Source organism: Pieris rapae, chromosome 17, assembly GCF_905147795.1.
Source record: "Pieris rapae chromosome 17, ilPieRapa1.1, whole genome shotgun sequence".
Classification (NCBI taxonomy): Eukaryota; Metazoa; Arthropoda; class Insecta; order Lepidoptera; family Pieridae; genus Pieris; species Pieris rapae.
The window spans coordinates 4184043-4211650 of NC_059525.1; the positions used below are offsets into that span (position 1 = coordinate 4184043).

Here is a 27608-nt window from a genome sequence, read left to right on the forward strand (position 1 = left end):
GAATGGTGTCGTGGTCGCGGTATGAGTAACAGAAAAAGTTTTCAATTTCACTAAAAGGGACTGGTTTGTGTCTCAGAAGTCTTGTCTGGTTATCGGCTTGTAATGTATGAACTTACTCGCCACGGCTTTATTTTATAACTCACTTCACGTAATAGGCCCCGAGTTTAATTCACTTTGCCCCGACGCGTACTAATTTAGCTCCTGATCTAAAACGGAGCGGAGAGCAATTCCAGTGGAGAGTTTTTTTTTTAATTTTACCATTGTTCATGGGTCTAAACTAAGTCGACACAATTTTTTAAGTAATGTTTTTAGATTACATTTTTTATTGAGTCTAGATATAAACCATCTAAAAAAAATCGACCTGTCATGTCAATAATCTCTCTCTTTTCATCACAGCGTAAATACGATTTGACAGAAAGAGATGATAAGTACTGAAGAAAAATAATGTTTAGATTCTTCTTCAGTTTCTGTGATGACTACATTGGAGCAGAGTTAGCCTAGTGCCTCAGCGTGCGACTCTTATCTTCTCGAAAGTTGGATCCCTTGTCCAATAGTCATTATATACAGAAACGTTCTATACGGATGATCGTACAGAAGACATCGTGAGGAAACCAAAAAAAAAAAACAAATCATCACGAAAGTTACAGAAATCTAGGGCCTGAAAATTTGTTTTCCTTTTTTTTATTACATTACCAATTCATTCTTATTCTCATTTCATGTTAGTCTTATTAACAAGCATCAAATATATCTCCATAAATCTATCTATAAACATGCTCGATAAATTATCATGACGATTTTACAACAACCATCAAAAGATTCTTTACGATCAATGGTGACTGTAGTAAGTTTGATAATTAATTGGAGACGTTTATTTTATAATGTAATAAAAGATCGGGATCGTTGGATCGAATTTTGTTATGGTTGTTTTATCTTACACGACGCTATCATATTATGCCATAAGATCTGTCCATAAACTTAGAATAATCATAATAACATTTTATTTGCCACGAACTTATACAAATATATATGCTAGGCCTGATGAATACTATATTTTAGTAACAAAAACATAAATTTTTGCTCATAAATGTTCGAAGAATTTCTTTATTTTTAAGCTATTGCATAGATTTTATCGCGGGCTTTGAGCGCGGCGACCGAATCAAGAAATTCCTTAACGAAAAAAACCTAACACTGATCTGTGACGTAGCAAGCGCGGCCGGTGCAGCCGGTACCCGTGAGAGTGAGACGGACTGTATAAGGGGTGTCTGAGTGTGGTAGAGTAGTAGATTGAATTAATATCAAAGATAAAACTTGCATTAATATAAGAGAAAAAATAAATAAGTAATTATATTTGCCACACGTATTTTTTTAAAATTAAAATTTCAGTATTATTTCTAGGTAGTATTAAAAACGTTTTGTTTTCCATCATTGTTTAAGTGAAATGACACATAAATCTCTAATTATTTATATTTAGTAAGTTTACGAATTCAATATCCTTAATGAATTGATTGGAGAATTTACATACATACTTAATTATTAAAAACTTAATTAACTTAATGACACTAATAAATAGTGTATGCCCACACACTTGATACGGTATCGCTTCGCTCACTTTGATTAATGAAACACTTAAAGCAATTGGAACAATTTTTGTATTAACTCTCATTAATACAAATTATATGGCAGTAACGGAATTAATTAGTATTTAGAATTAATACTATATATGGTGTAATGTAAGTAGAGTTCTTGAATAGACTTACTTATTTACCTCCAAAATAAATCTATTATAAACCAAATAAAGTATAACCAATAAGTAAAGTCATCATTTACTATGGCTATATTACGAGCAGAGAGACAGCCAGTCTCAATACATTGGTATGGAGGAGTGATAGCGAAAGAAGACGGGGTCGATCGCCTATCCATTGTTTGACCAAATTAAGATAATTGTGGGTCTCAAGATCTCTAATGTACTGAGACAAGCTGAAGATAAAGAGGCAGCAAGTCGACGTATCGGTGAATAAGATTCTATTTAGTTTGATGAATACAATAGATGTTATATGCGATTGGATACTGCTGGCTCAGGTGTACAATGCGCCATTTTTTTGGATAGCGTCTCAGTTTTTATCTTCCGTGATAGTTGCACTTAAGAAATGCATATGTGCAGACGACTTTAGAGTCGAGAATTTCATGCTTCTTTAAAACCAAACCTTATGTATGCTAAAGTATCATCTTAAATAGAAGGATATCTACCGGTTATAAAACAAACTTTATAGTTTTGTTTTGGCAGTTTTGACACTGACTCTATTTGTTTCTAGTTCTGAGGAAACTTTCTGGACGTGGAGTTTAGCCTCAGGGGCTGTTTACTGCATTTTCTAGTCTCAAAGTTTGTGATATCCATTTGAAATATCAATAAATGTATGTCTTGTTGAAGATCAGTTTAAAAACAATAAGAATCAATCATAAGAAATTACTGTATATGTGTTGTTATTGCAACAATGATGTCTGGATTTTTGTTGTATTTTTATTCTACTAACTTTTTTATTGAGGTAGACCTATTTGTTTGTACGCTGGCTGAGTTCACAAGAGTTGCTTGCTATATTGTAAGTTATAAGATTTAGGAATATAAGTTTAATTTTTACACGTAGGATTGGAAATTATTTTGGAATTCTATCGAATTAGTAGTAACTGTAGAAGATAGAAAAATGTAGTGGAATAAATAAATAAATAAACTTTTGTCTATGGTATATCATTCGTGTGAAAACGGGAAAACTCAAATATGAAACATTTACAATTACGTCTGCAAAGTAAATGCACTTTTCGATTCATAGATTACTCTAACTAGTATCCCTCTATTATTGTAAATAAGCATAAAGCCAAACAATTCATAAACTAATTCTCCAATTCCAGTGAATTGTCAATGTTGGCGTTTGTGGGACCGCATTGTCCTCCTTGAGGTGGTCGGGTGACAGGAGACACCTGAAAACAATAAACACGAAATTGCCACAATGATCGGCCCTCATGATCACAGCAACGACTGTCAGACAATAGGGCAGATTACGCGATAGGGGTTTAGCCGAATAGCAGCTAACTTGATTATGCAGCCATTCGTGATTGTGTTTGAACCTATTAATGTTTGAATTTCGTTATATTATTGCGCCAGCCGGGCGATGCCGGTAATCCGATACGACATTAACGATAAACGAATGATTTCCGTGAAACGTGTAATATTGTGAAGACAATGGGTAATTATAAAGGTTTGTACACATGGTGCAAAGATAGTTTTGAATGCAGACGAGACAGGGGTGCGAAAGCTCAGCGCTTGATTAAAGAACAACTTAAAGGAAAGCAATCTGCTAAATAAGTGCTGTTGTACTTAGACGGTGTATGCTCTACTTGGATGTTTAGTTTTGATCGTTTGTGTTAGTAACAATGTGATATAAAACTGTTAGAATTATTACAATTAAAAATAAATTGACTTTATTTCGAATGTGACAATTTTAATATATTTATTTATACTTTGTTACCATAATATACATATAAAAAAATAAAACGTAAGTAGGTTACATTAGTTATTATTGGGCGGCCTTATCGTTAACAAGCGATTTCTTCCAGGTAATCCTAATATGGAACAATACAAATGGTAAAGTAGTGCATAATTAATTAACAAAAAGAAACTGAAAATAACATGCAACTATAACTAAAATGAAATAAAATAAAATCTCAAGAAAAAATATAAATAATATGTATAAACAGACATGTAAAAACTGCCAAAGGTTAATTGACTCACAATCAATATACATAGGTAGTAATACGAGGCAGACGAAAACTGAACAAAAAGATGATTTGAAGACAATGTCAAAAAATACTTTACTTTTCATAAACAAAGACAATATAGAATATAGCTAAAAAGATCGGAAGCATCGCGCCAGCAGTCATCAGCTAGCAACAAAATTATTATCATTTATGTAGCTATTTTATTTAATTTGATATTTTTTGGCTGCCTCATTTACTATCTACGATATATGTAATATATAAAAAGTAGTGTATATTTTAAGCGCAATCTTCATAGATTAGTGTAGGCGTTATATAAATGAGGTAGAGCACAGTTTAAGGTAATGGCAGTTGTTAGAATTATTTAGCTGGTCCTGTTATTCCCGCTATTTCCGCAGGTGTGGCAATCATATTGTTTCCGAGGGTGCTGCCTCCCTCGCCTCGCTTTCTTTAATCTCGCTGATGAATTATGATTAGCAGAGTGCACTCAATTCTATTAACTCTCGTCTCAAACACCACTGTTGTGCCAATGTAATTATCCCAATCGAAATTAATGTCTCCCAGAGAGCATTATAGTATTAATCGAAGCGTAACCTTTTATTTTGATGCAGTTAACTGCATTTGTGCATTAAAATTTTCCGAAACAAAAACCTTTATGACCCGTTGTGCCGCGTAATAGCTCACCGAGGGACCACAAACTCCGATTATCCAAACAGAGAGCTCCCAAACAGCGTTGTGAAATTTTAACGTATAATTGATTATGAAGTTGGCCACTAATGGGCGAAAATAGTTTCTAATTTGGAGTGTGGCGGTAGTAATTGATCTCGGACCGTGTCTGTTAATCATTAATATCAGTGGCCGGCTGAGGTTAGCTCCCTTGTGGCCCGTGCAGCATCCTTCATTAGCTGAAGTCTGTTACTCAGTCCAATGTTTAGACTATTTTGCGTGTATTGATGGGAAGCGAGTTCTTTATTCAAAATACTATTCTAATTCTTGATACGTGACAGCTTCATTTGGTTGAGACTAAGAAAGCGAGACTTGAGTCATCTAAGTAGAGAACATTTCTTATTTATATATACATATATTATAAAACTCCACACATCATAGATAATGTAATGTATATTACATTATATGTTACAAGCTATATTTTTTTAAATATATGACAATTATGGTACACATAAATATTACAATATTTTACTTCTTATTTAACTTCCAGTTTTCAGCTAGTATATTTTTGCTTAAAAATAAGCTATTTGGTAGCAGAAAGGCTTGCTTTTTATGTTTGAATAAACTCAATTCTTCCAACATTAAAATGCTGAATTATGCGTAAATACAAAGGCTAAATTGATTTCCAATATATTTAAAAACAACCTTCGAATACTTATTGGTATTATATAATCTCTTGTCTCACAAATATCGCAGTGACCACGATGATTCCTCATATAAATATTTTACGTTGGCGCTATACTTCTAACGTTTCGTTGTTGAGTGACACTGACGTGGAACGGTGGAGATAGTTTTGTTCTCTTTCAGGGCCGTCCGTTAAATACTAATTCGTGCGTATTGACATTTGAAAGTCAATGCTAATGGAAGCCGTGAGCTTTTTTGTGCCTAATCTGATCTCGCGTTCGTTACGGATTGTTTTCGGAGTGCCGTAGCATGTTGCTGTCACCGTTCCGTTGTAATTATTCACGAAGGTCCGTGGCTATCTTTGAAAAAAATGTTCTGGCCGTGAAATTAGTTGGCATCTCAATTACACAAGAACTATGCCTGTCACTTATTTGTATACTAACGGGTAGTTTCTTTCATTTCATCTTATTTTTTTATGTACATTCAAATTACTTTTAAACTCTCAATGAAGCATATGACAGACGTTTTTAATTTGTTTTGCCGATAATCTAATACATATACTCCTCCCTCAAAGGCCGGCAACGCACCCACTTAAACCAGGTGTCTTTGGGTTGCGATGACTGCCCTTTTTGGGTGTCCCGCAGGCTCGTTTGCCCCTTATATAAAAAAATCTCAGCAGTGAGCCAAAGTTACTTAAACAGTATTTCATTGTATATTTATAAATAATTGTGTATACAAAGTAATACTAATGGGTTATTGAATTATATTAGTACTCGTTGAATATATTATAATATTATCTAAATAAAAGAAGTTAAGGAACAACTTTAAAGTTTACTTGATGCGATTTGGTAGACAATTTAAGTATAATTGATAATATTATTGATTATTTCTTTATAATTAGTTTTGCCTAGTATTACACCAAAGCTTCTATAGCAGAACTTCGTTGATCATTAAAACTAATTTTACTATTAATTAAATCTAGAGAAAACATAATTAAAGACACTGGCGTAATTACTTATTAACATAGTACGAGTATTAAACAAGAAACAAATATGGCCGCATTCACTACGCAAATTACGTAATAAAATTATTATTCTTTCACGACACCTATAAGTAGTACCGAAAGTATTTGAAATTTTCGTAATGACAATCATTCAATATAAGCCTGATTAGTTTCAGAGAATCGCTGACACAATTCGAGTAGACCAGCGTGTTTCCGCTCAATATCCGTGTTCATTATTTACGACCGGCGATACGTTCTCAAAAACATACAAAAATGGTAAGCGGACATTCGTCACGGACAATGCTGCATATTGTGTTGGCGGAGGCTTACTCGTCGAAAGCTACACAAACACATTACTACTAGTAATGCCAGCTGTACTCACTCGGCGAGAATCTCTCACCAAGACTCTCGACCGAGAGAAGCTGCCTGTACACACTCGTTACGTTAATTGTATTTAAAACACGGTTAATAATGGACGTGTAAACCGCTGTTGCGTTCTTCTTTGTCCATTTAAAAAAAATTACAAAGCCATGGCGTAGAAAAATATGGTGGATGGTTACTATGCACCGCAACTTAGGTAATTAAATTCATACAGTTTTAATATAATACAAAATTGTAAATTAATGAACGAGTGTGGACAGGTCGCTCTCGCTTTACTCGCGAGACCCTTTGACTCGTGCGCAATAAACCGACAGGCGACCGAGAGAGGCGAGACCAACTGCGAGGAAGCGAGACGAGAGCTCAATTGTACACTCTCGCGCTCGGCCTGTCTCGGGGTCTCTCGACGAGTGTGTACAGCCGGCATGAAAAAAAATAGAGAATTTATTAAGGAATATTTTCTGATACCAACCTTAGTACGATTATTTTTTATTTATATAGAACAGTTTGTTGTTGTCACCTGATACTAAATGCCAGAGTGCTCGCGAGTTCGTTGCCGGCCTTTCAAGAAATTGTAATGTGTTGATCTTTTCTTTAAGAGCTCTAAGTCAAATTGGTTCGGAAATACTTCAGTAGGCAGCTGGTTGGATTGTAATAATAAAATAATTATTCTACATAAGCCTTGAGCTGCTCTTCGAATGTGCCATTAGAACTTAAGCCTTAGAAGTTTTCGAACGTGAATAACGAACGGGAAATAATTTTTTGTATTGAATTTTCATACTATGTTAACGTTTTACAAGTAAAAATTTTATCAACCTAAAATTATGTCGTGTTCGTATGGTATCTCTATCATATACAAAAGTTATGTTCATTACGTCATCTACAAAGCTTCGATGTGTTTGTATCAATCATTAATTAATTTGTGGAAATGGAAATATAAAACATATGTTGAAAATCAAATTGGGAAGGGTTGGTATAATTAAATAGTTGCACCTGTTCCTGATACAGCGCAATTTAATTGAACATTTTTCGTATTTAAAGTGTTAATTAACCATGACGCTGCCCGTGCGACTTTATTACCTTTAGCGGCTGTTTTTTGACATCTAAATTACATTTTTTATCACGATATTTAATCTGTAAAATGATTTTTGAGAGGCATTGACACTATTCAAACAAAATTATAACACGATATCAATTGTAAATATTTTCTGTTAAAATTAGTATTAACAAAGTTATTTATCGCTTAATTCAAGAATACTTAGGGTATGATTCTGAGTTAAGACGTTGCGGACTGGGAAACGTGTTATGTCAATACTATAGTTATTATTATTTTTTTGTTAACAAAAAACAAAAAAACATTGTTTTAACAATAATAGATAACTTTAATCCGTTAAAAACGTGTTTTCTTTAAACATTGATTTTCATATATACTATGAATAATAATACTATTAATAATGTCAAAACTAATTTTATCAACTATAGTTTTCAATATGTTGTCATCAACAGTTGCGTCGCGACATATCAGTCATTAGAGCAATTCCTTAGAACTAAACACTACTAAACAAGATGTCACATGAAACATTACCTCGTATGCAACAACAATATATACTTTCTTGTTATAGTGCGAGAGGCGTACGCCGCAACAGTTAAGCGGGCGCGGGAGCCCCGGGCTGGGCGGTCAAATGCTTGCCATGGATGTCACCAAGGAGGCCAGAGCGTCACCCCTCCCTGCTAACGCACAGGGTGGCACAGCTGCGCCGACGCAACCTCCGCAACCACAGGTACTTTATTGAACTAAATAGTGATCTTACTGATTTAGAAACTAGGCGATTAAGACATAATCTCATTGTAAACCTATAAAATCCTTACTTATCACTATTATGTTTCAAGAAAAGAGCGTACCAATTCTTAAAAGGTCGGCAACGCACTCGCGAGCCCTCCGGCATTGAGAGTGTCCATGGGCGGCGGTATCACTTAACATCAGGTGAGCCTCCTGCCCGTTTGCCCCCGGTTCTATAAAAAAAAAAGGAATTAAGAATCTCCGTTTTAAGTGGGATTTGAAGGGTAGTTCTTTAAAACGAAGTATAATACAAAATCCTTAAGTAACTTAAATTACTTAAATACCCAAAACGAGCTGACTGAAATAGGCTTCCTAAAAGTGTAATTATTGCACCATTTTTGAAGTCAATTAAAATATTAGAATAGTTTCTGCAAATCTACAAATTAATACGTGCGCATCAACTTATTAAACTGCTAGTCTGTCTACATAATAATAAATACAATGAAATATCAGACTGAGATTAAGATTATACATATTGTTGATAATTTTTTTGTTAAATGTTTTGATAAATGTTAAATCCTGATCTGACACGTCGACATAAGTCTGCCATTATTGTAACTCAAATGCGTATTTTTTGTAATAGATCTGCGCGGGATGTAACAAGGTGATAACTGAGAGATATCTCCTCAAAGCGTTGGACCAGTTGTGGCATGAGGACTGTTTGAAGTGCGGCTGCTGCGACTGTAGACTCGGCGAAGTCGGCCACACTCTCTATACTAGAGCTAATCTTATACTGTGCAAGAGGGATTACTTAAGGTAAAACATGTTAACGACAGGACAGATCGAAAGATTACTATTGGATGTAAATGTTTTAATCAATAAAAATAATCCAGTCTTGCAACACCCTTATGAATCTTGGCCTCAGATTGCATCCGTTTTGAATATTTTTATTTCATAGACAAGTACGTGATCAGCCTTATGACACATGTCAACAATTTTTGAGACATGCCCTTTATCACGAAAATTCCTTCAGGATACGAATGACTGTAACATAGTGTATATAGGCAGACAATACACAGCCAGGAATCGAACCTCAGTACTAAGAGACGTATGTAATAGATGAAGTATTTTTTACTATCAGTATTATTAACTGAGCTTCAGAGGTCAAAGATAATTAGATCAACTAATTTAATTACGTTAAAATAAATGCATCTATCAAAAGTAATTTTTGTTTAAAACGAAATTAATAAAATAATTTATATTTAACAGGTTATTTGGAAACACTGGATACTGCGCGGCGTGCAATAAAGTTATTCCAGCCTTTGAGATGGTGATGCGTGCGCGCAACAATGTCTACCACCTCGAATGTTTCGCCTGTCAGCAATGTAATCACAGGTTGGTATTATTTTAGACGGCTTTTATTTAGTGTTTACCTTCTATCAATCATTTAAGAAATTCTAGGATTCGGTTACCATTAAATTTGGTTAACTCACTCGCAGTGTAAAAAACGGTGTTATTATTAAAAAGTATTTGTATTTTTTTGCTCCCAAAAAATACTTACAGATCTTGAAATGTCGTTAAGTAATGGAAAAATACTATGCAAATCTTAAATAGCCTATAATAGTTTTTCTTTAAATCCATTTATAAGCATTTGATTTGATCATGCAAAAGCGGCGTTATCGCTTATAAAATCAGTTATTTGACAACAAGAGACATTTTTAATTACTAGACTTAAATTATCTTTATTACAATATAGAGACTTTTTAGTCCCACTAAGTGTCATGAAAAACTATAAGAGCATCGCGCCCATTGTCGCTGGGGCCTTTACGTAGCACACTTAATTTTCTCACCTGTCAAAAGCGATTGCGCTCCTGAAAATTGAACGGTCGCTTGAGCAACTAGCAATTTTTATAAGCGAGATAAAATATTCCGAATAATGTGATGAACGAAAGGGACAGGTGTATTGTGTTGCGGGAACGTTGTATGGTTTATTCAACTCACGGACAAACAAAGAGCGTGATCAAATTTTCCGCTACATAAGAAAACTCACAGAATAGAGAAACGGTTTTTAAACACTTGCAATTGTGTAGTGTAAATCATTTTGGTTGAGGGGATTTATTGTTTATCGTTTCTATTATGTTGCCATAAAAATTTTGATTTTAATACGCATTTTAAATAAATTTTGATTTCAAGAAATTAATATGTTAATGTAGGCGAGAAAATGTTTGAGTATTTTTTTTTAATGTATAGATTTAGGTTTTGAAAGGCATTATTAAGGCATATTAGGAAAATATTAAACATTTCATTCTTTCGACTTTGATTCGACTTTGCTTACGTTGCTACGTTGTTACAGATACCATACAGATTTAAACTTTAATGTTATATATGTATATAGACAAAGCCTTATACATACGTAATTATTAACCATTTTTTAACGAAACTTTGAAGGCAATAATCTTGTGTACATAGGTGAACATTATTGGTAAACAAAGATAAACTCTTTGATTTCCCAACGTAGCCCGGTTATCGAACGTGAGCGATGATCTGTCGAGCTCAAAGAGTGAACTTATGAAGTTATCGATACGAGTCTATCACTCTATGAACCAATAAACTACGCTTAATATTCCCTAGGATGTTATAGCCGAAATCTTTTGGGAACCAATCACTTTTGACTCATAGATAAAACAAAAATTCCTTTTTTTTTAACGCCAAAACTTTGACGCAAACACATTTCTTCTCTTATTCATAAACTTGGTTTAAATTTTAATAGCTATTAAAAGTTTGATAATAGTTATCATAAGAACGTGATTTGTAACAAATGTATTTAATTTTAAGCGTTTCTTTCAGAAATCAAATGTAATTTTTTTCCGTTCCCAAAAGACGTCGGGAAAACAAATGGAGGCTTTTTCGCGCATAATTAAAACTTGTCATTTGACAAAAATTACAAATCCTTTAAACTAGATTGTACTCCTCACTCAAAGGCCTGCAATGCCACTAAAAATGGGCGTCCATGTGCTGCAAGGACTGCCTTTTATATACTGCCTGATATTTAAAAAAAGAAATAGCTATCTACGACTAAAATAAAAAAAAACCCGTATAAATTTAACAACAGTATTTTATATAAAAAGTCCAAATCTTGAAGAATCATAAAAAGTAATTTTATTTATTCATGACGAAATATATTTAAACGAATATTTTAGTAATCCTTTATAAAACTGTAAACTATAGCTCTACAGATGTTTAATTGACCAATTGTCGGATTCAATTTTCCTTCGCCATTGAATATAAGATGAAGCCTAAAGCAATCCTCACTGTGTTGCTTAAATAATAGAAAAGTCGCGAAGATTGGCTCCTCTGAATGGTTTATACGTCACTTGTGGACCTTTCCCCTTCAGATCTCGAGTGACAACACCGAATTGTGTATTCATTTTAATGTTACACACAATATTGGGTCAAATCTTTTGGGACGACTTCGCTGGGACGTTTTACGGAATTAAAGCGTTTATGAAATACCGTAATTGTAATCATTAGTCATTAAACTAGGATTACGAAATAATAAAAATGCAATGTTAACCTAGTAAGGCGATGTGCCCTAGTATATTTTTTATGACGTCATTGAACATTTGCTCATATAAAGTAAAAGTACCTGGATGGCCAAGCCTTGCTCGGTATTTTTTTTTGTAAATTGTGTTTTTTGGAAATTTATATTTTAGTACGAATAACATACTAATAAAATGATGAATTAATATGAATTATATTTTTCGATATTACCGACAGAATAATAAAAAAATATGAACTGGTTATATAAAAGAAAAATCCATCATCATTCCTAGATCTAGATCCAGCTAGATCGATTTATCTCCCCCGAAACCCCCCGTATACTAAATTTCATGAAAATCGTTGGAGCCGATTCCGAGATTTCAATTATATATATATATATATATATAATTACTCGTTTAAAGATATAAGATAAGATATCGTAAGGTGCTGGTGATAAAGAAAAGATCCCCCCTGCCTCGTTTCATCACCGTATTAACTTAAAATTTTATCCGCATCACCTTGATGCAACTCTTCCACGGCTCGCTTCATAGGACATTTTGTAATCTCCTGGTGCGAATCTTCCGTGGGAGTTACGACCTCCAACTGTTTAAAGAAAGTGCTTACTCCTCACTTAACAGCCGGCAACGTACTCACTAAAATGGGTGCCAATGGGCTGCATTGACTTTTTGGGTGTTAAAATAATTTTGATTGAGTCGTCTAACATATCGTAAAATAACCCAGTCTTGACTATTAATGTACGACTCATGTATTTTGTATATTGGTTTATGTAATACCTATGATTAGTTCATATTAAATTGCGTCTATTTATTTAACAATATAGATGTATTAATATTACTATTTCGACGGATAGCAGAAATCTGAATCCAATTTGCGGGCTGTCCGACCGGCCGGCAGGTATCACGGAATATCGCTAAACGGCTAAATAATTTAGTAGCAATCTGACGGCGCCGCGGGCGGATTCCGCTATCGAACTTCACTACTGCGCTGCGTCCGATGAAGTGACGTTTATCTATATCGTATTACCTTATAGGTGCTTCGTACAAATATCTAACTTGATTGACTTTACCGTGAGGTTATACATATAAAGGTTGATTCATTTTACACGTTTATAGTTTGTATTGAATATGTAATTCGTAAATGTTTTATGCAAAAATAATAGCTACGTCGAGCATGATTTTCAAAGCGATTTGTTACAATGTCCAATGTTAGGATACGTTCGATTACACGTCAAACTGCGGCGTCAAAAGGGGGTGCGAACAAAGCGCGCACCCACTCATTAAAATTATTTCTACATCTTTTCCATTACGCGACAGCAGACAAAAAATAGCAAAATAAGAACGGCCCCCAAAAAACAAAAGTCGGGAATGGAGAGAACAGGAAATAAAGTTAATTAAGAGCGGCGAAATCGACTGAGTTGCGGTGGAAATTGGCCCTTTAAAAAAGAGACATTTGTAGCCGAGGTATTGCGCTTAATTTTTGTGACAAGTGAAACAAAAGAGTTGGGTGGGTGCGGAAAGACGGAGGGGAGTAAGATAAGGGTGCTATCACCGGAAGTTGGCCGGCCACTGGCGACTGAGTCGGAAGCTTTGTTTGCCACATTGAAGGATGCTTTTGCGTGACGTTATCGCTCCTTCTTCGCGTTGACCTCTACTACCGTTACGGTAAATTTTATTTCCAAGACGTTTAGGTTTTTTTGTGGCACCGTAAAACAATGATAAGATTTGATAACATCTAAATGGTTTTTACAACCCTTAAATTTTATACCCTTTGGATATTTGTAAAAAAAGCATTAAATTTGAATGTATTTTCAAGGTACAAATATAAAAATGAATTTTAAACAAAATTATTTTGCTGCTTTCTAAGACATTGTTACTAAAGCAGCATTTTTGTGTTTATAATAACAAATTTTTGAAGTATTTCTAAATACAAATATTTTGTTCTAGGTTCTGTGTGGGCGATAGATTTTACCTCTGCGAGAATAAAATTCTGTGTGAATATGACTATGAAGAGAGGCTAGTCTTTGCGAATATGGCGTACAACCCACCACCTCTAGCTCATCTAAAACGGCAGACAACGCATCTTCCACCACCACCGGTAAGAATATTTGTAATTTTAAATAATAGAAACCTTTAAGAACCTATAGAAAAATGAACTGTATTAATTAGTCGTTTTATTTATACTAAAGAATTTAGATAACATTTTTAGGGCCTGTCACAATGTATGGATAAAGTACCAAATAGCTATGCAACAAAAACATTATTCGGAAGATAAAAGTTCCGAATAAGAAAATTCACGTTTCATGTCGAACAGCGCTATCTGACAGTCGTGAAACGTAACAATAGTGTTTATCCTACTAATAAGTAATAAATAGCTTATTTGGAACTTATCCGGACATTGTGAAACAGACCCTTAGAGTTCTTTAACGTTATGTTTTTTAAAATTTAAATTGCGTTTTCAAAATTTTGTTAGTACTTATTTTTATGGAAAAACATACAGCCTTATAAAGCGATGACAAAAGATCGTACTGTGTTTACGGTGTAATTTTATTTTAGAAATTGTAATTATGTATAAAAAAATATCGTACTTACTTGATACACGTTTTATAATAAGCATTATACTAATGAGCATATTTTACAACAGACGAGTAGTGCAATGGGCGGGTTGATAAACGGTTCAAGCCGAGCTGGTGACCTGAACAACAACATGTCGGGCTCCTCTCCAGCCCCATTCCAGGCTCCCCCACACCTCAAACCTCTTGGACTCTCAGCGACCAGCTGAGACTATCGCGTCTGAGGCTTACACCCGTATGCCAAGTACCCAAACTAACTGAAACACCCAAAGAAAACCAGCAATGAATTGTGACGAAACATTTGTGTCGTGTCGAAACTTTTTGTGGTAACAATGCCAAACGTATTTTATTTTGCCAATAGATAGAATTTATGGTTACATGTATTTAGTATGTTATAAGGTGATCTCATAAGGCAATTGTATTAGAATAAATGTTACGGGAAAGTTGGAGAGCGGAAATGACTGTTATGACGTGTAAAAATGACGTTTATTCATAAAAACTCAATCAGTGTTATTACTCACTCAAAGGATATTTGTCTCTTTCCATCATTTTGTGTTGATACTATGCGGAAAAGCGACAAATAATGTTTTAAGAGTCGCTATATGAATTTTAGTCACTAACTAGTTTAAGAATATAAAAAATAAATTAATTTCGTCTAATTTCAGTGGCTTGGCCAATATTATGTTTTATACGCTCATTTGTTATTATTTGTATAATTGTATTATAACTGTTAAGTTTACAAAACATTGTTATAATGTTTTATTTATGTAAATATTAATACGTAGTCTATAATTGGTGTATAATATATAGTAAAATGCAACATGTTTATTCAATATAGTTCAAATTAGTTACTTAGTAATATTAATGGCTTGATATACCTGTTTCCGCATTTAATTAGGCAAATATGCATTCCTAATTAATAAAGAGTATTCTTATGTGAATAGTTTCTGTAAATAAACATGTCAGGTTCACCTTTAACCAATGATATGACCAAAGAAGTAGATTAAAAACATTGTTTTAAACTTACTGGTTTTATTTACATAAGTCCCATACAACGACGGAGTTTTTATTTATCGATAAAAATAGACACAACATCGTCACTTATTAATGGAAACTAAAGATTTCAAAGAATAATATGAGAATTCATAATCATAGGCACAGACTATTAAACATTTTCAATGACATGAGTCTAATGAAGCATTGACTTTGACATTTCATACCATAGACTTTATAAATAAAGATAAAGCATTGGCAGTAGACAGTAACATGGCAAGGTATTTATTATTACGCAAAATTTTAAAGGATATGCATTACGGAGGTGTATGAAGAGAAAGACTAACCGAAACTCTTAAGAGTTGAGTTTGTAAGTTTAACGCACTCTGATAGAATAATTATTTTTGGCATAATATTTAAATAGCAAACAGTTAATATGAAAGGTAAAACATATATTTACAAAAAATATACATCCAGCAGCAACATGAAATACCAGCGCTAACATTTCCCAAGCTAAAGTGTCAACTTAAAAACTTTAGCTTGGGAAATGCGAGTTTGTCGATTTTCTCGCGATATTTTTCCTTTTTACGGTTGGTATTTTAAGTTTAAGCATTATAAGATTAGTTAACAAATTATATATCTTCATTATACAATCAGTTTGTATGTATAAGAATAAAAAACAAAAGACAATGTCGTGACATTTAACTGTCAAGAATGTCAATTTGTTTTGACAAGACAAATTTGGCTAGTGTTTCCCGCGCATAGAATGAAGCGAATTAATAAAGCCAAAAATGTATTTTAACACTGGGAAGTTCAAGGCTCCTTATAATAAAACATTAGCAATGTTATTAATGATATTAGATTCGAACAGCATAAAATATAATAAAAAATAATTCTAATTTGAATTTTATTCGGTTTTAAAACAAATATTTCATTTGAATATCGTTTGGTCGTGTCGATATTTTTTTTTAGTTTAAAAATAATATGATTGCATGATTTCTAAAAACGTGGACTTTACATAGTACTGTTCTTAAGGTATCTTTTTTGTATACAATAGTAACCATGGTAACCAACTTAGTACAATGTGTAATATAACGTAGACTACGTTTTACTATCAGACCGCTAGTAGTATTTTAGGTTTAAAAAATAAGAATTTGTGCCACAATATAAATAAAGGAAACATGGGACGCCGAGCGCACACCAATGATGGCTTCTTGCAATAATTTCCGTTTTCAATGATCGCGTTTTTCTTTTTCTTATCACCGCACGAACTAAGATGGTTGGGAATAAATTGAAATACAAAATTGATTGTTGACTTTTCCCGGTCGCTTTATTACTGCCATAAATGGGAAAGAGATTGAAAATTGCCTATAGACGCGACAGATTTGATGATTCCGTTTATTCTCTGATCGAATTTATTGTTGTATGGTTATTTTTACTTGACCTAGATTCTAAACTTTATTAATGCTTCATAATTAATGAGGAGTACTCAACGGCCTACAGCACTGATATTTTGTGAAACGTTTAAACAGTTCCTTTATAATAAAAAATAGGTTTTATTTGATACATTTAAATTTTTGTATTGACTATAAATTGCGACATTTTTTATCCAAGGTATTAAAAAAAATTGTGGTTCACCTTTCCTGTTCGGCCTCAGTTTTTCATCTGAACCATGATCATTTGTCAATCTAATAGTAACACCTACTTGCGCTGATCAGCCTCCTATGCCTGACACACGCCATCGACATTGCGGGCCTAAGGCAGGCCGCTTTCTTCGGTTCACGATGTTTTCCTTTGCCGTTCAAGCGAATGTTAAATGCGCACTTAGAAAAGGTAAAAGTACCTTTACATCAAAATCAAAATTCCTTTATTCAGTTTAGATGCGTTAGGGCATGCTTATGAATGTCAAAAACAATTACAAAATTCGCGAAAAGCAAAACTACGCTATCCGTTCGCAAAACTACCAGGAGGCCTTGTTCTGAGAAGAACGGGCAAGAAACACAGCAAGTATTACCCTCCACATTACAAAAACATAAAAGTCTTTTCAATTTGTTGGTAACAGTCATACACCTATATGGTAATTATAATGTAATTTATTATATAAATTAATATAAATAATAACTATTGGAGTTTAAGGTATATTTAAAAAAGCGCTACAACAAAAGAAATTTATAATGTGTTGTCTAAATGCTTAACAGTTGAATAATTCGATGAGATGAGTTAACGACACTTTCAGTTTTTCACCCTCCAGGGATTTATCCGTGGAAATGGCTTTGCCGTGACCAATTAAGTGAGAGCCCCTACGAGCTACGAAATTTCATTTATTTCTTTACAACGGAAAACAAGAACGACTCTCACAGAAATGGTTTTATCCAGTGGGCATCTCTTATTTTTATTAGAGTTTTAATTATCAAAAGTTTTATGAACTGCTTATTCCATTTTACGAGATTGTTAAATTAATTTCTTTTGTTAGCAACTCATTTACAATGCTTAAAATTTGTGAGACTTAAATTGCGGGGTACTTCCTCGGAAATCCATCCCGCTTTTGTAATGTCCGCTTATATCAGTAGTTTCTTTATATTAAATAAACGTTATCTTTTAAAATATAATTATCTTTTTCAAATGAAACTTCTTTAGGCGCATGAGGATAATTTTTTACGCATGAAACGTCACGAAATGGTGCAGCGTTTTCGTCGAAGAAAAGGGTGAGCGCGATTGAGATCGATTGATATAGAGTAAGAAAGAGAGATCGAGAAAAATATACGCTATTGGTTGATGTGTTACATATTATAACTTTAGTTGGAAATTCTGTCGCACGTATTGTGCAGTAAACGCATTTTTTAATTTAATTATACATATTATTATTAGTGCAGTGTGAAAAAAGATATAAAAATACAGGGAGTGATCTTATACCTGTACATTTATTTATTGACACTTTGTTGCGGTACTTATAATAGTAATAAAAAATACACAAATAACACAATTACATAAAAATAACAAAGGTTTTTAACGAGCGGCCTGATTATGTACACGATCATCTATACTTTTTCTAAGTAATAATTTATTTACAAAGAAATTTCACTTCTGATATGTGTACTTTGTACGTACGAACTTTTTTTGTAAAGATAACTTCAGAGTATTATTACCCGATTAGATTAAGGGCATTTCCTATCTTTCAGCACTCCCCTACGGCTAATTGCTGGCTTTCAGCTGCAGAAGATCACCTAGATTCTCAACCAGTGGAGTCAGTGAGTGTGTGCGTGCTTGTATCCTACCGCGCTCTGAGGCGTTCCATTTAAGGCTTGAAGTGCAAGCGAGAGCGCGGACCGAGCGATAAAGAGGCAAAATCGGCCTCCGTGATCGGCAGCGTTCGACACCAGTCTATTATTAATTATTATTATAATTGTATTCATGCGTACAAATAAATGTAACTTGATCAATTCATTTGTGATTTCCTTTTACCTCCTTCTTGAGAAGGATATTGATATCCATACAAAATATATATCAAACAAATCAAATTAAAAAATTTTTTTTTGAAATGCAACCATTCATCAGTATTTTCTTAAGACGTTGTCACGTTTAACTATTGTCAGTAAACCGACTTTACAGACAACAGATTTTTTTGTTCTATAATGCAACGATGTCTAAATAAATAAATAATAATAAATAAGTGTAAAATTCTCGGTATATCGGTTTAAATAATGAGATTCCTTTACATTTTACTTAAAATTTTAGGTTTCTTTTATCCTGTAAGCTATTCGGAGTACACTTTGTAAATTTGGCTTTAAAATATGCATAACAGCTCCCAATGCGATCTTCTTTCTGAATTCAAACACATCGGATCGTATTAAGACACATTTCAAGTTTATTGAGCTTTGAAAGTTTTAAAATTGTAGAAAACTATTTTAAATTCAATTTTATTCAAGCCAAGTTGATTTGTGATATATTTTTACTAAAATTTGTCAGAAGGGCTCGTCACATTTATTTAGAAATAAGAACTAGTATATTATTTTACTTTTACTTTGAACTAATTTATTAGTCACATGTGAAGTCTATATCTATCACTGTATACACAAAATTAAATGTTTTTAATAAGGATATTTATATTTACTAACATAAGAATAAGCGTTCATTTTTTTTAAATTTACTGACACAAGATTTTCCTTATTTTTAATTGAATTATAGCGATTCACATTGTTACGTATATAAAGTAATATATACATACAGAAATATATACGCGTATATATTAAATATAATTATGCTTCGTACTTCAAAGTTTCAAAAGTGGTATAGTAAAAGATGTTCCGGTCTGGCAAAAGCGCGTCAAAGTTTCCAAATAAGTAGAATTAAGTAAGGTGCAAGCTTAACGCCTCTGCAGTTTGCTCTAATAGCATTATCAAGTTTCCAGACCGTATTGGGAAAATACTTCAACATACGTCTGGAATTTTAACCTAATACCAGAAATTATAGATCATAATTATGAACGGCATTTATTTTACGGAATGACAAACTAAGTAATAGAAATAAACTAAGTATTAATATAAATAAAATCTTAAGCAAAGTTAATCGCTACCCAAAAGAGAATTGGTAATTGAGTTGAAAAAGGCGTCAAAATTGCTGCTGAATTCTTCTTCTTCTTAATCGGCTGCTTTTGAGCCTCCACGTTAGTTCTTCGCAACTTTTCTTCAACTGAACCCGAAGTTTCAGTCAGAAGAGATTGAGTCTCGGCAGATGCTGAGGTTTCTGGACTATCCTCTACCAATATAGAAGTAGAGGTAAGAGTTGTATCATCGAAATCTTTTGCGGCAGTTGCAGTGGGCCTTTCAGGACTGATTTCTTCCGAATCATTTTCACTGTCAGAAGTTGATTGTGTTATTTCCCTCGTAGTAATTTCCTGGGAGACCAACGCCACTTGCTGTTTGGTAGTACTTCTTTCATCTTTATTTATGACAGTACAAATTTTCTCACACTGCTTCTCCTGGCATGTATCTTGTATGCCACATGATATGAATAGTACCCAACCGGAGAATACTTGATATAGGTAAGGTTCGTGACATCCGTTGCTATAGGTTTGTATTCCACATATATTATTCTCACATACAAGCGGACCACCTCCATTTCCCTAGAAACAAAATTATAAAAGTATGACCAAAGTGCTAAAAAGTTCCTGCATAAGGTGATCACTAACTTTCATATAAACCAAACAGTTTTAAGATAGGATATGCAGGGAACTGAAGGCATGAAAAAAATTAAAGATGATTAAGTTAATAAAGCTGTGACACTGACGGATATAATAATTGTGATTCAAATTGTGAACCTATTTTTATCCTTTAACTTTCACAATGTATGGATAAAGTGTCAAATAGCTATGCAACACATAAATTATTCGAAAGTTAAAGTTCCAAATAAGATACTTCGAATTTCATGACGTATAGCGCTATCTGACAGTCGTGAAACGCAAAAATACTATTTATCCTACCAAAAAGTAATAAATAGCTTATTTGGAACTTATCCGGACATTGTGAAACAGGCCCTTAATCAGTTATCAAACAAAAGCTTGCTTTTGCGTTGGTGGAATTACCAGAAAATTATACATACAATACAAAAATTTGGGTCATAGGTGACATTCTTCTTATCATCAAGGTCTTGTGCACAGACCATGGTGTTTTCTCTATAGTGGCTTCCACATATTGTAGTTGAAGAGGGCACCACTTCAACTGGTATCAGTGTCAAGAGTTTGTCCATTGTCTTGTTCAAAGGGTTTCGCTGAAAAGTATGAGAATTAAAATATTTGAAATAATTATTTTTCTGTAAATAAATGTATTCCTTACCGCGTACACTAGACTAAAACAATCCTTCTCAATGATATCCGACTTGTGATATATTGAAGTATACGCTACTGCTGTAGTTAAATTAAATGGAATCAATGTTTTCAATAAAGAAATATCGCTGAGCCACCACTCGGTGGCACTAAAGTTGTAGGGGCGAATAATCTGGATTATCTGAAAGCATTAAAATATTATTAATGAAGCTTATAAACGTCACGTTTAAAACATTAGTCGATACACACGATTACATTACACATGTGACGATAGATATTGTTAAGTTGTTATTTTGGCGTGCAAATTTTTCAACATTGCTTTCTGCAATTTTTTTAATAAAATTGGACTCAAAAATCCCCGTTGCTTGACCAACAGTAAATTTTTGCCAATGTTCATTACCTCTCTTTCTTGTTCATCTTCGTCTTCATTAATACTGAAGTTGCTATCAATAGATATACTTCCAAGTCTAGCAACTAGTGTTTTCTCTGGAAAAGCCATCGGTTCGTCATCAGTTTCCAAGGATGATGTTATAAGCCGATCCGGTTTCAATAAGATGCCGGCTCGTGTCAATCGTACTCCATTCTTGTCTACCACTGAATCATCCGGGTAATATATAAAGGCCTGGTAATGTGTTATTATTAATTATTATTAGTTATAAATATTTAAAAGAAAGTATAATTCACATACCATAAACGGAAATTTGCCCTTTTTAATTTCATCATTAGCCTGCGACGCAACACTTCGTGAAAGAAATACTGAAATTACAGGTAAAGCTTATAATGGCAAAGATAAATTGTATCTGCACGTAAGTGAAATCTTACCTGCTAATAAGCAAATTATTCTCAAATTCATTTCAAATCTACGATTAAATTTTTATAATAAGTTACTACACAATCTTTTGGCAATGTCAATGTATTTTGAAAGAAGAATATTGTATTTTCTTATCGACGTGGATAGAAGCGAAAAGTTTTTATTTACTTATGCAAATCTGACGCTAACAGCAATGGTCCTAATGTAATAAGTTATTCTAAAAAAAACAAAGGGTAATAAATTTATACCTTATATTCAAGAAATTGTTATGTAATCTAATCTAAATAAATCAGTGGTGCCTCTTCAGGTCTTGGCCTCAGATTTCTGTCTTTGTTTCATGATTATTATTAAATCTAACAGGCAAGGCAAGATCAGCCTCCAGTGCCTGACACATGTCGTCGAATTTTTGGGTCTAATACATGTAGGTTTCCTCATGATGTTTTTCTTCACCGTTGGAGCAAATGTTAAATGCGCACATAGAAAAAAAGTCCATTGGTGCAAAGCCGGGGATCGAACCTACGACCTCAGGGATGAGAGTCGCACGCTGAAGCAACCAGGCTAACACTGCTCTTTTACTAACTACCGCTATCGATATAACTAGATATCGCAAAAGTTATCTAAAAAGAGTGAAGTAACATGCAGAGGATTTGTAAAATATTGTAGCAGTTTGGCTACATTCCTAAATTATTACTATTCCACTGAATATAAAAAATTACATTCACAAATTCTCATTATTTAAAATAGTAAAAAAGCTGTACATATTCATTCCCAAACTACACGAAGTATGTTTATTAGCCATCCCATATTAGAGTTATTTTGGCAATGACTATTCATACAGAATCCTTAGTCTATAGTGTAATTAAAAGTATATTTATTTTTTACAGTAAACATCCAAGCCATTTGTGGCTTAATTACTAAACTTATTAAGTAGAAAAAAAAATTAATATTTCAAAAATACAAAGGTTAAATCGAATTGGATGAGTCACCTCCCTTTGCTTTCGCTATCTGAGACAAACTTCCAAGTGACTCTACTCAAAGACATTAATAAGATTCGTAACCGAGCTAAGATGTATTATCCCCAATAAAGCGAAAAGAATGAGTTTGCAAATTTAAACTCCTGTTCAGATAAGGTGGAGAAATATCCCTAAAACATCTAATTATTCATGTAAGGGGTGTTTAAGGACGCGTATTAATACGCTCCGAGTGCCGTCGACTTTTGAAAAATATGTTAAGATAATAAAAAGAGCGGTTTATTTTAAAAGACTGCGAACATGAGATGGGCGGGCGAAATCCTGCACGCCGGCTCCACGTCTTTTCTGTTTTGAAATTGGGTAAATGCATAAAACATTTAAAGGATTATTTCGTTTGTTTTTTCTGTCTTGATATATCGGCAGTACTTTTTTTGATTATCTAACACAGAATTTTACAATATTGTAAAACTGGATTGGAACATTTATACCGATGTGATCGTTTGACGATCAACTGAATTAAACACGTGTGGAACAGTAAAACTTTGAAGACCTTAAGATAAACGTCATGAGAATTTTGTGGTTTTATATTTGTGTTTATGTTTTTTTTCAATTGTCCGGATAAATTGTATAATCGACAATAGTAGTCAACTTTCGCAATTAAATTCTTTATCTGCACTATTTGTTAATACATTACATTTTTGGAGATATACTGCTTTTGGCGCGTTAGGGAAAAATAGTAAGTTTGTAGGATGCGCGCGCGCACTGTTTTAAAAAACTGACCCTTTAACTATAGTCAACATTTTAGTTTTTCTATTGCTAGTGTCGTTTTTTCTATAAACGTATAAGGCAAAACATAAATTTTTTGAAATGATTATTATCTTATTACGCTAAAGAAGTATAACTTCTAACGAGTATACATAAGTACACACAGTTTTTTTATATCTTAAAATAAGACTTATATTCAATATTTTAGTATCAATATGAAAAGTACTAGATATTCCAAGATAAGTGATGGTTGTGATGTTTGTGACAGCTGTGGCTATCATTTTTTTTAAAACTAAATATTTTTTTATCGAAAAACCGACATTAGGAAGGAATCATTTCATTTCTTTTTAATTGGACCGGTTTTTAAAATTCCCTTCGATTTCTCTGGGATGCCATCGTCAAATTGATTCTTGGGACTCTTTCTTCTCCTTTCCAACAAAAAAAGAGTCATGAAAACCATTTCATAAACGATAGACTCATTCTTGAATGGTCAAATTGAGCAACCTCCTACTTCTTTGAACGAGTTTAGGTGAGTTTCATATACTATATATATACCAGGGAGATATAACTACGCGGAGGTGATATGAATATTAAACGGTTGAAGAATTAGAAGATTTATACGACGATTCGGAAGTTAGGCGTGCCCCGCGCACTTAAATGAATGTTTAACATTATCTGCAGAGTTTTAAGGGACTTGAGCCTCTTAAACAACTTGCGAAGAAACTTTAATAGACAGCGGCTCTCGGGCGATTAATTCGGGGACGTGAAAAGGTAGACGAGAATTCTTAATGTGAAAGGGTGACTCTAATTCCAATCAGAGTAGTTACTATGAACACCGGGAGATTCCGGAATGTACATGGAGATTTGAAAATGGAATTTTAGAAACAAATTATTAAAAATAAGTTCCTCCGTTATTTTACAAAGAGAAACGTTTTGTATTTTTATATTTTTGACACGAATAATAACAAATACTACTGAAGTGATAACAGGAATTATTTCGTCCTTAGAATGCTACATTTTCCCTCAGCTATATGCTCATTGCTATTCTATGCTGCTTCACGATATTTAAAAATAATATCAAATCACTAGTAAAATATTTATTAAAATATTTGATTTTTTTTAAATAAATTGTCTCTGACACAATTTAACATTACTTACCTAACTTAAAGACTTATCAGTAATTTAAAACAAACAGAAGAAAGTGTAAAATAACACTACTTACGGTCTCTATTAAGGTGAAGACACTTTGTTCTTGTATACTATTTTTCTACTTACCACAATTTAGCACTTACGTGCACTTACACTAATTCGAATGGTTTTCAATCTTCTCTCTAGGCCCGTGGTGTCAAAATTCAATAGCTTTGACATTCAAATGTTGGAGCCTGTGTTCGTGATGTCTTCTTGATTATTGTGGTGACGTTCTCTACATAAAGCTGAAAATATATAGTCTTAAATAAAAAGGCCTATTTTTAAAAACCCAGATATGAGAACACCTGAAATAAAAGTAGGCTAAGTGTTAACGGCGCAGCGATTGTTTGACGGCGTCATTTTCCGATGCTCTGTCCCACTATTGTGTGCCGCACTTTATTGAATTTGATTTACGCACCAATTTTTGTAGGCTTCGGTTTTTATTAACTGACCTCGGTGCCGATGTAAACTTAATTGAATCCGCCAACAAAAGGCATCGAATGAAAAGAGCGTCCAGCAGTGTGCGATGTAGATTATAATAGATTTTTCCGAATTTGCATGGGCTTTAACTTACCCGATATTGAATTTTTTCACGGTGGTTGAACTATTGTTTTCACATTTAATAACGTCATGAACAAATTGGGTCTGATTTTTTCGTAACTTAATTAACAGTTGCCTGACCGATGTGTTGTTTTAAGTTTCTGTTGTCCGTGTTTAAGGCGTTTGATTGCATTCAATTGTTCTTACTTAATGTATTGTTCTTGAAATATCTGTTTATAAACATTTATATTTTTGGGCTGTATTACCAACGAATCTTGACACGTCGATGACCAATAGTGGATTTTTATAATGAATCAATTTGAATGTATTGTGTTTGCAAAGAAAGAGATTTATTTATTTAATGATATTAGGCTTTTATGACTTGCAAAGTGAAGGTTTCGAGGCCAATTCGAAATATACAATAGCTGAACCGATCAAGTTAAGGCCCTGATCTTGCTATTCTGAGGCTTGCCGAAGACAGGGGAATGTGAATAGAGTACAGCGTATTTTAAAGTAAATATCATTTAAAGCATACATCTGTTTACTCATAAGAGTTATTACAAAGCTTTCAGTCAAATTACTTATAAGTTTTAACTGTTTTATTATGTTTACGATACGACAGCTAGTTAAATAATTGAACACTGATCATGGTTTTACCCTTAGTCTAAAGAAATGTCAATAACTTCAACAGAAGAAAAATACATAAAATACGCTATTAAGTCTTAGTGCAATGGACGGCTTTAGTCATAAGCGATCTCTTTCATTCAACCCTTATAAGTACCTCGGTCAGTATAAGGGCGGAAATCCTGTTAACGAGTCAAGTACAAAAAGTTTGATAAAATTATCAAATAATTTTTATATATATCTTTCAAACGTACCAACTACAGGATTGGTACATAAAATAGTTTATGACATTATAAATCTATTTTTTATATTGATTTTTTTTTATAATACAAAATCATTGTTTTAAAAGTAAACTGAATCATTTGCCGCCAAGTCAATTCCGCAGACCGAAGATAATGGACAGAACATATACTCACAAATGTAATCATTAATTTATATATCAGTTTTTAATCGGTCGTAAATTGTAAGACAGTCTATCCCACTATACATTGTAATATATCTCTCTTCAAATTTTCTGCAACAAAAGCGAATTAAGCCGAGACCGTAATCTGAGTTAATTATCTGAAATTCGGTCGTATTTAACGTCGTTTGAAACGAGTTCTCGCAATTATTGTAGTCGAGTCAAAAGAGATTTCTAAAGGAATCGCAAACTCAATTAGGAGCAAATATTTGTTTTGTTTTGCCATAGAAAGTGTGCATGACTCGTCAATCTGCAAATTATGACTGACCGCAACGTTGTGTGTGCTAACAAAAATTATTGTAAATGAGTTTCATTGATTCTGTATTTGTAACTAAACTTCCAGGGATTCTTTTTCGAAATTCATTTTATGAAATCGTTCAACCTTTTACCCCATAGTTTAAAATTAGAATTACAGAGTATTCGCTATACTTTTCTGTTGTTTAGCGAAGAAAAATATTGGTTGTTGGCAAGAGTTCACCCCTCAAGATTTAATTGCATCACCATTGTTCTACTTGATTTGATTGTGTATCTTTCTGTATAGGGTACAATCTTAATAAGCTTTTGATATTACAGTATAGTGTTATTAAACGAATAAAACACGCAGACATATTTTTTTATTTAAAAACTACCATTAATTATTGCTTTTATAAAGAAAATCACTTAGACTGAACATTATATTGCACAATTGGAGTTTATTTCAAATTTTGGTTTTACTTTTTTTTCGTAGGTATCTGTACCTTATTGCGCGCACGTCAAAAATGCGCAAAACACGCATGCAAAACGGTATAATTCGAATTAATCAATGTAATTAGAAAAATCAATGGAAATGTAAAACTTTGCTATAAAAAAAAGAGGCATAGAGTTCTTTGCACTGAATTTGGGAACTAGTTAATGTAAATATAGTTTTATTTAGTTTTTAATATTGACTTTTTTTGGAGTAGATTTTATTTGATTTGGCGTATTTATGCAGTTTCGCTTGTAATTTTAAGTCTCTATAATGCAAATGATTTCCCAAATACGGTCTGT

The 27608-nt window shown here is 33.3% G+C and overlaps 2 protein-coding genes and 1 long non-coding RNA gene across 3 annotated transcripts in view; 1 reads left to right on the plus strand and 2 right to left on the minus strand.

The window, feature by feature from the left end:
- Nucleotides 1–15431, plus strand: part of LOC110993967 (LIM domain only protein 3) — a 55397-nt gene extending 39966 nt beyond the window's left edge. The window contains exons 2-6 of the mRNA XM_022260410.2: nt 8122–8280; nt 8923–9095; nt 9549–9674; nt 13784–13934; nt 14481–15431. Of these exons, the coding sequence (XP_022116102.1) occupies nt 8122–8280; nt 8923–9095; nt 9549–9674; nt 13784–13934; nt 14481–14618 (747 nt within the window). The 3' untranslated portion in view covers nt 14619–15431. The remainder of the gene's footprint in view (nt 1–8121; nt 8281–8922; nt 9096–9548; nt 9675–13783; nt 13935–14480) is intronic.
- On the minus strand, nt 2740–15529 carry LOC110993978. Its single transcript, XR_002600207.2, has 3 exons — nt 15437–15529; nt 14429–14666; nt 2740–2973 (listed from the first exon to the last, which is right to left on the minus strand). It is a non-coding gene; the product is annotated as an uncharacterized LOC110993978 (long non-coding RNA).
- Nucleotides 15530–19878: 4349 nt separating this feature from the next.
- On the minus strand, nt 19879–22125 carry LOC110994018. Its single transcript, XM_022260489.2, has 6 exons — nt 22046–22125; nt 21912–21979; nt 21624–21845; nt 21234–21404; nt 21001–21168; nt 19879–20524 (listed from the first exon to the last, which is right to left on the minus strand). The coding sequence occupies exons 1-6, from the start codon at nt 22074–22076 to the stop codon at nt 19955–19957; spliced, it is 1230 nt and encodes a 409-aa protein (XP_022116181.2). The 5' UTR covers nt 22077–22125; the 3' UTR covers nt 19879–19954.
- Nucleotides 22126–27608: the final 5483 nt, after the last annotated feature.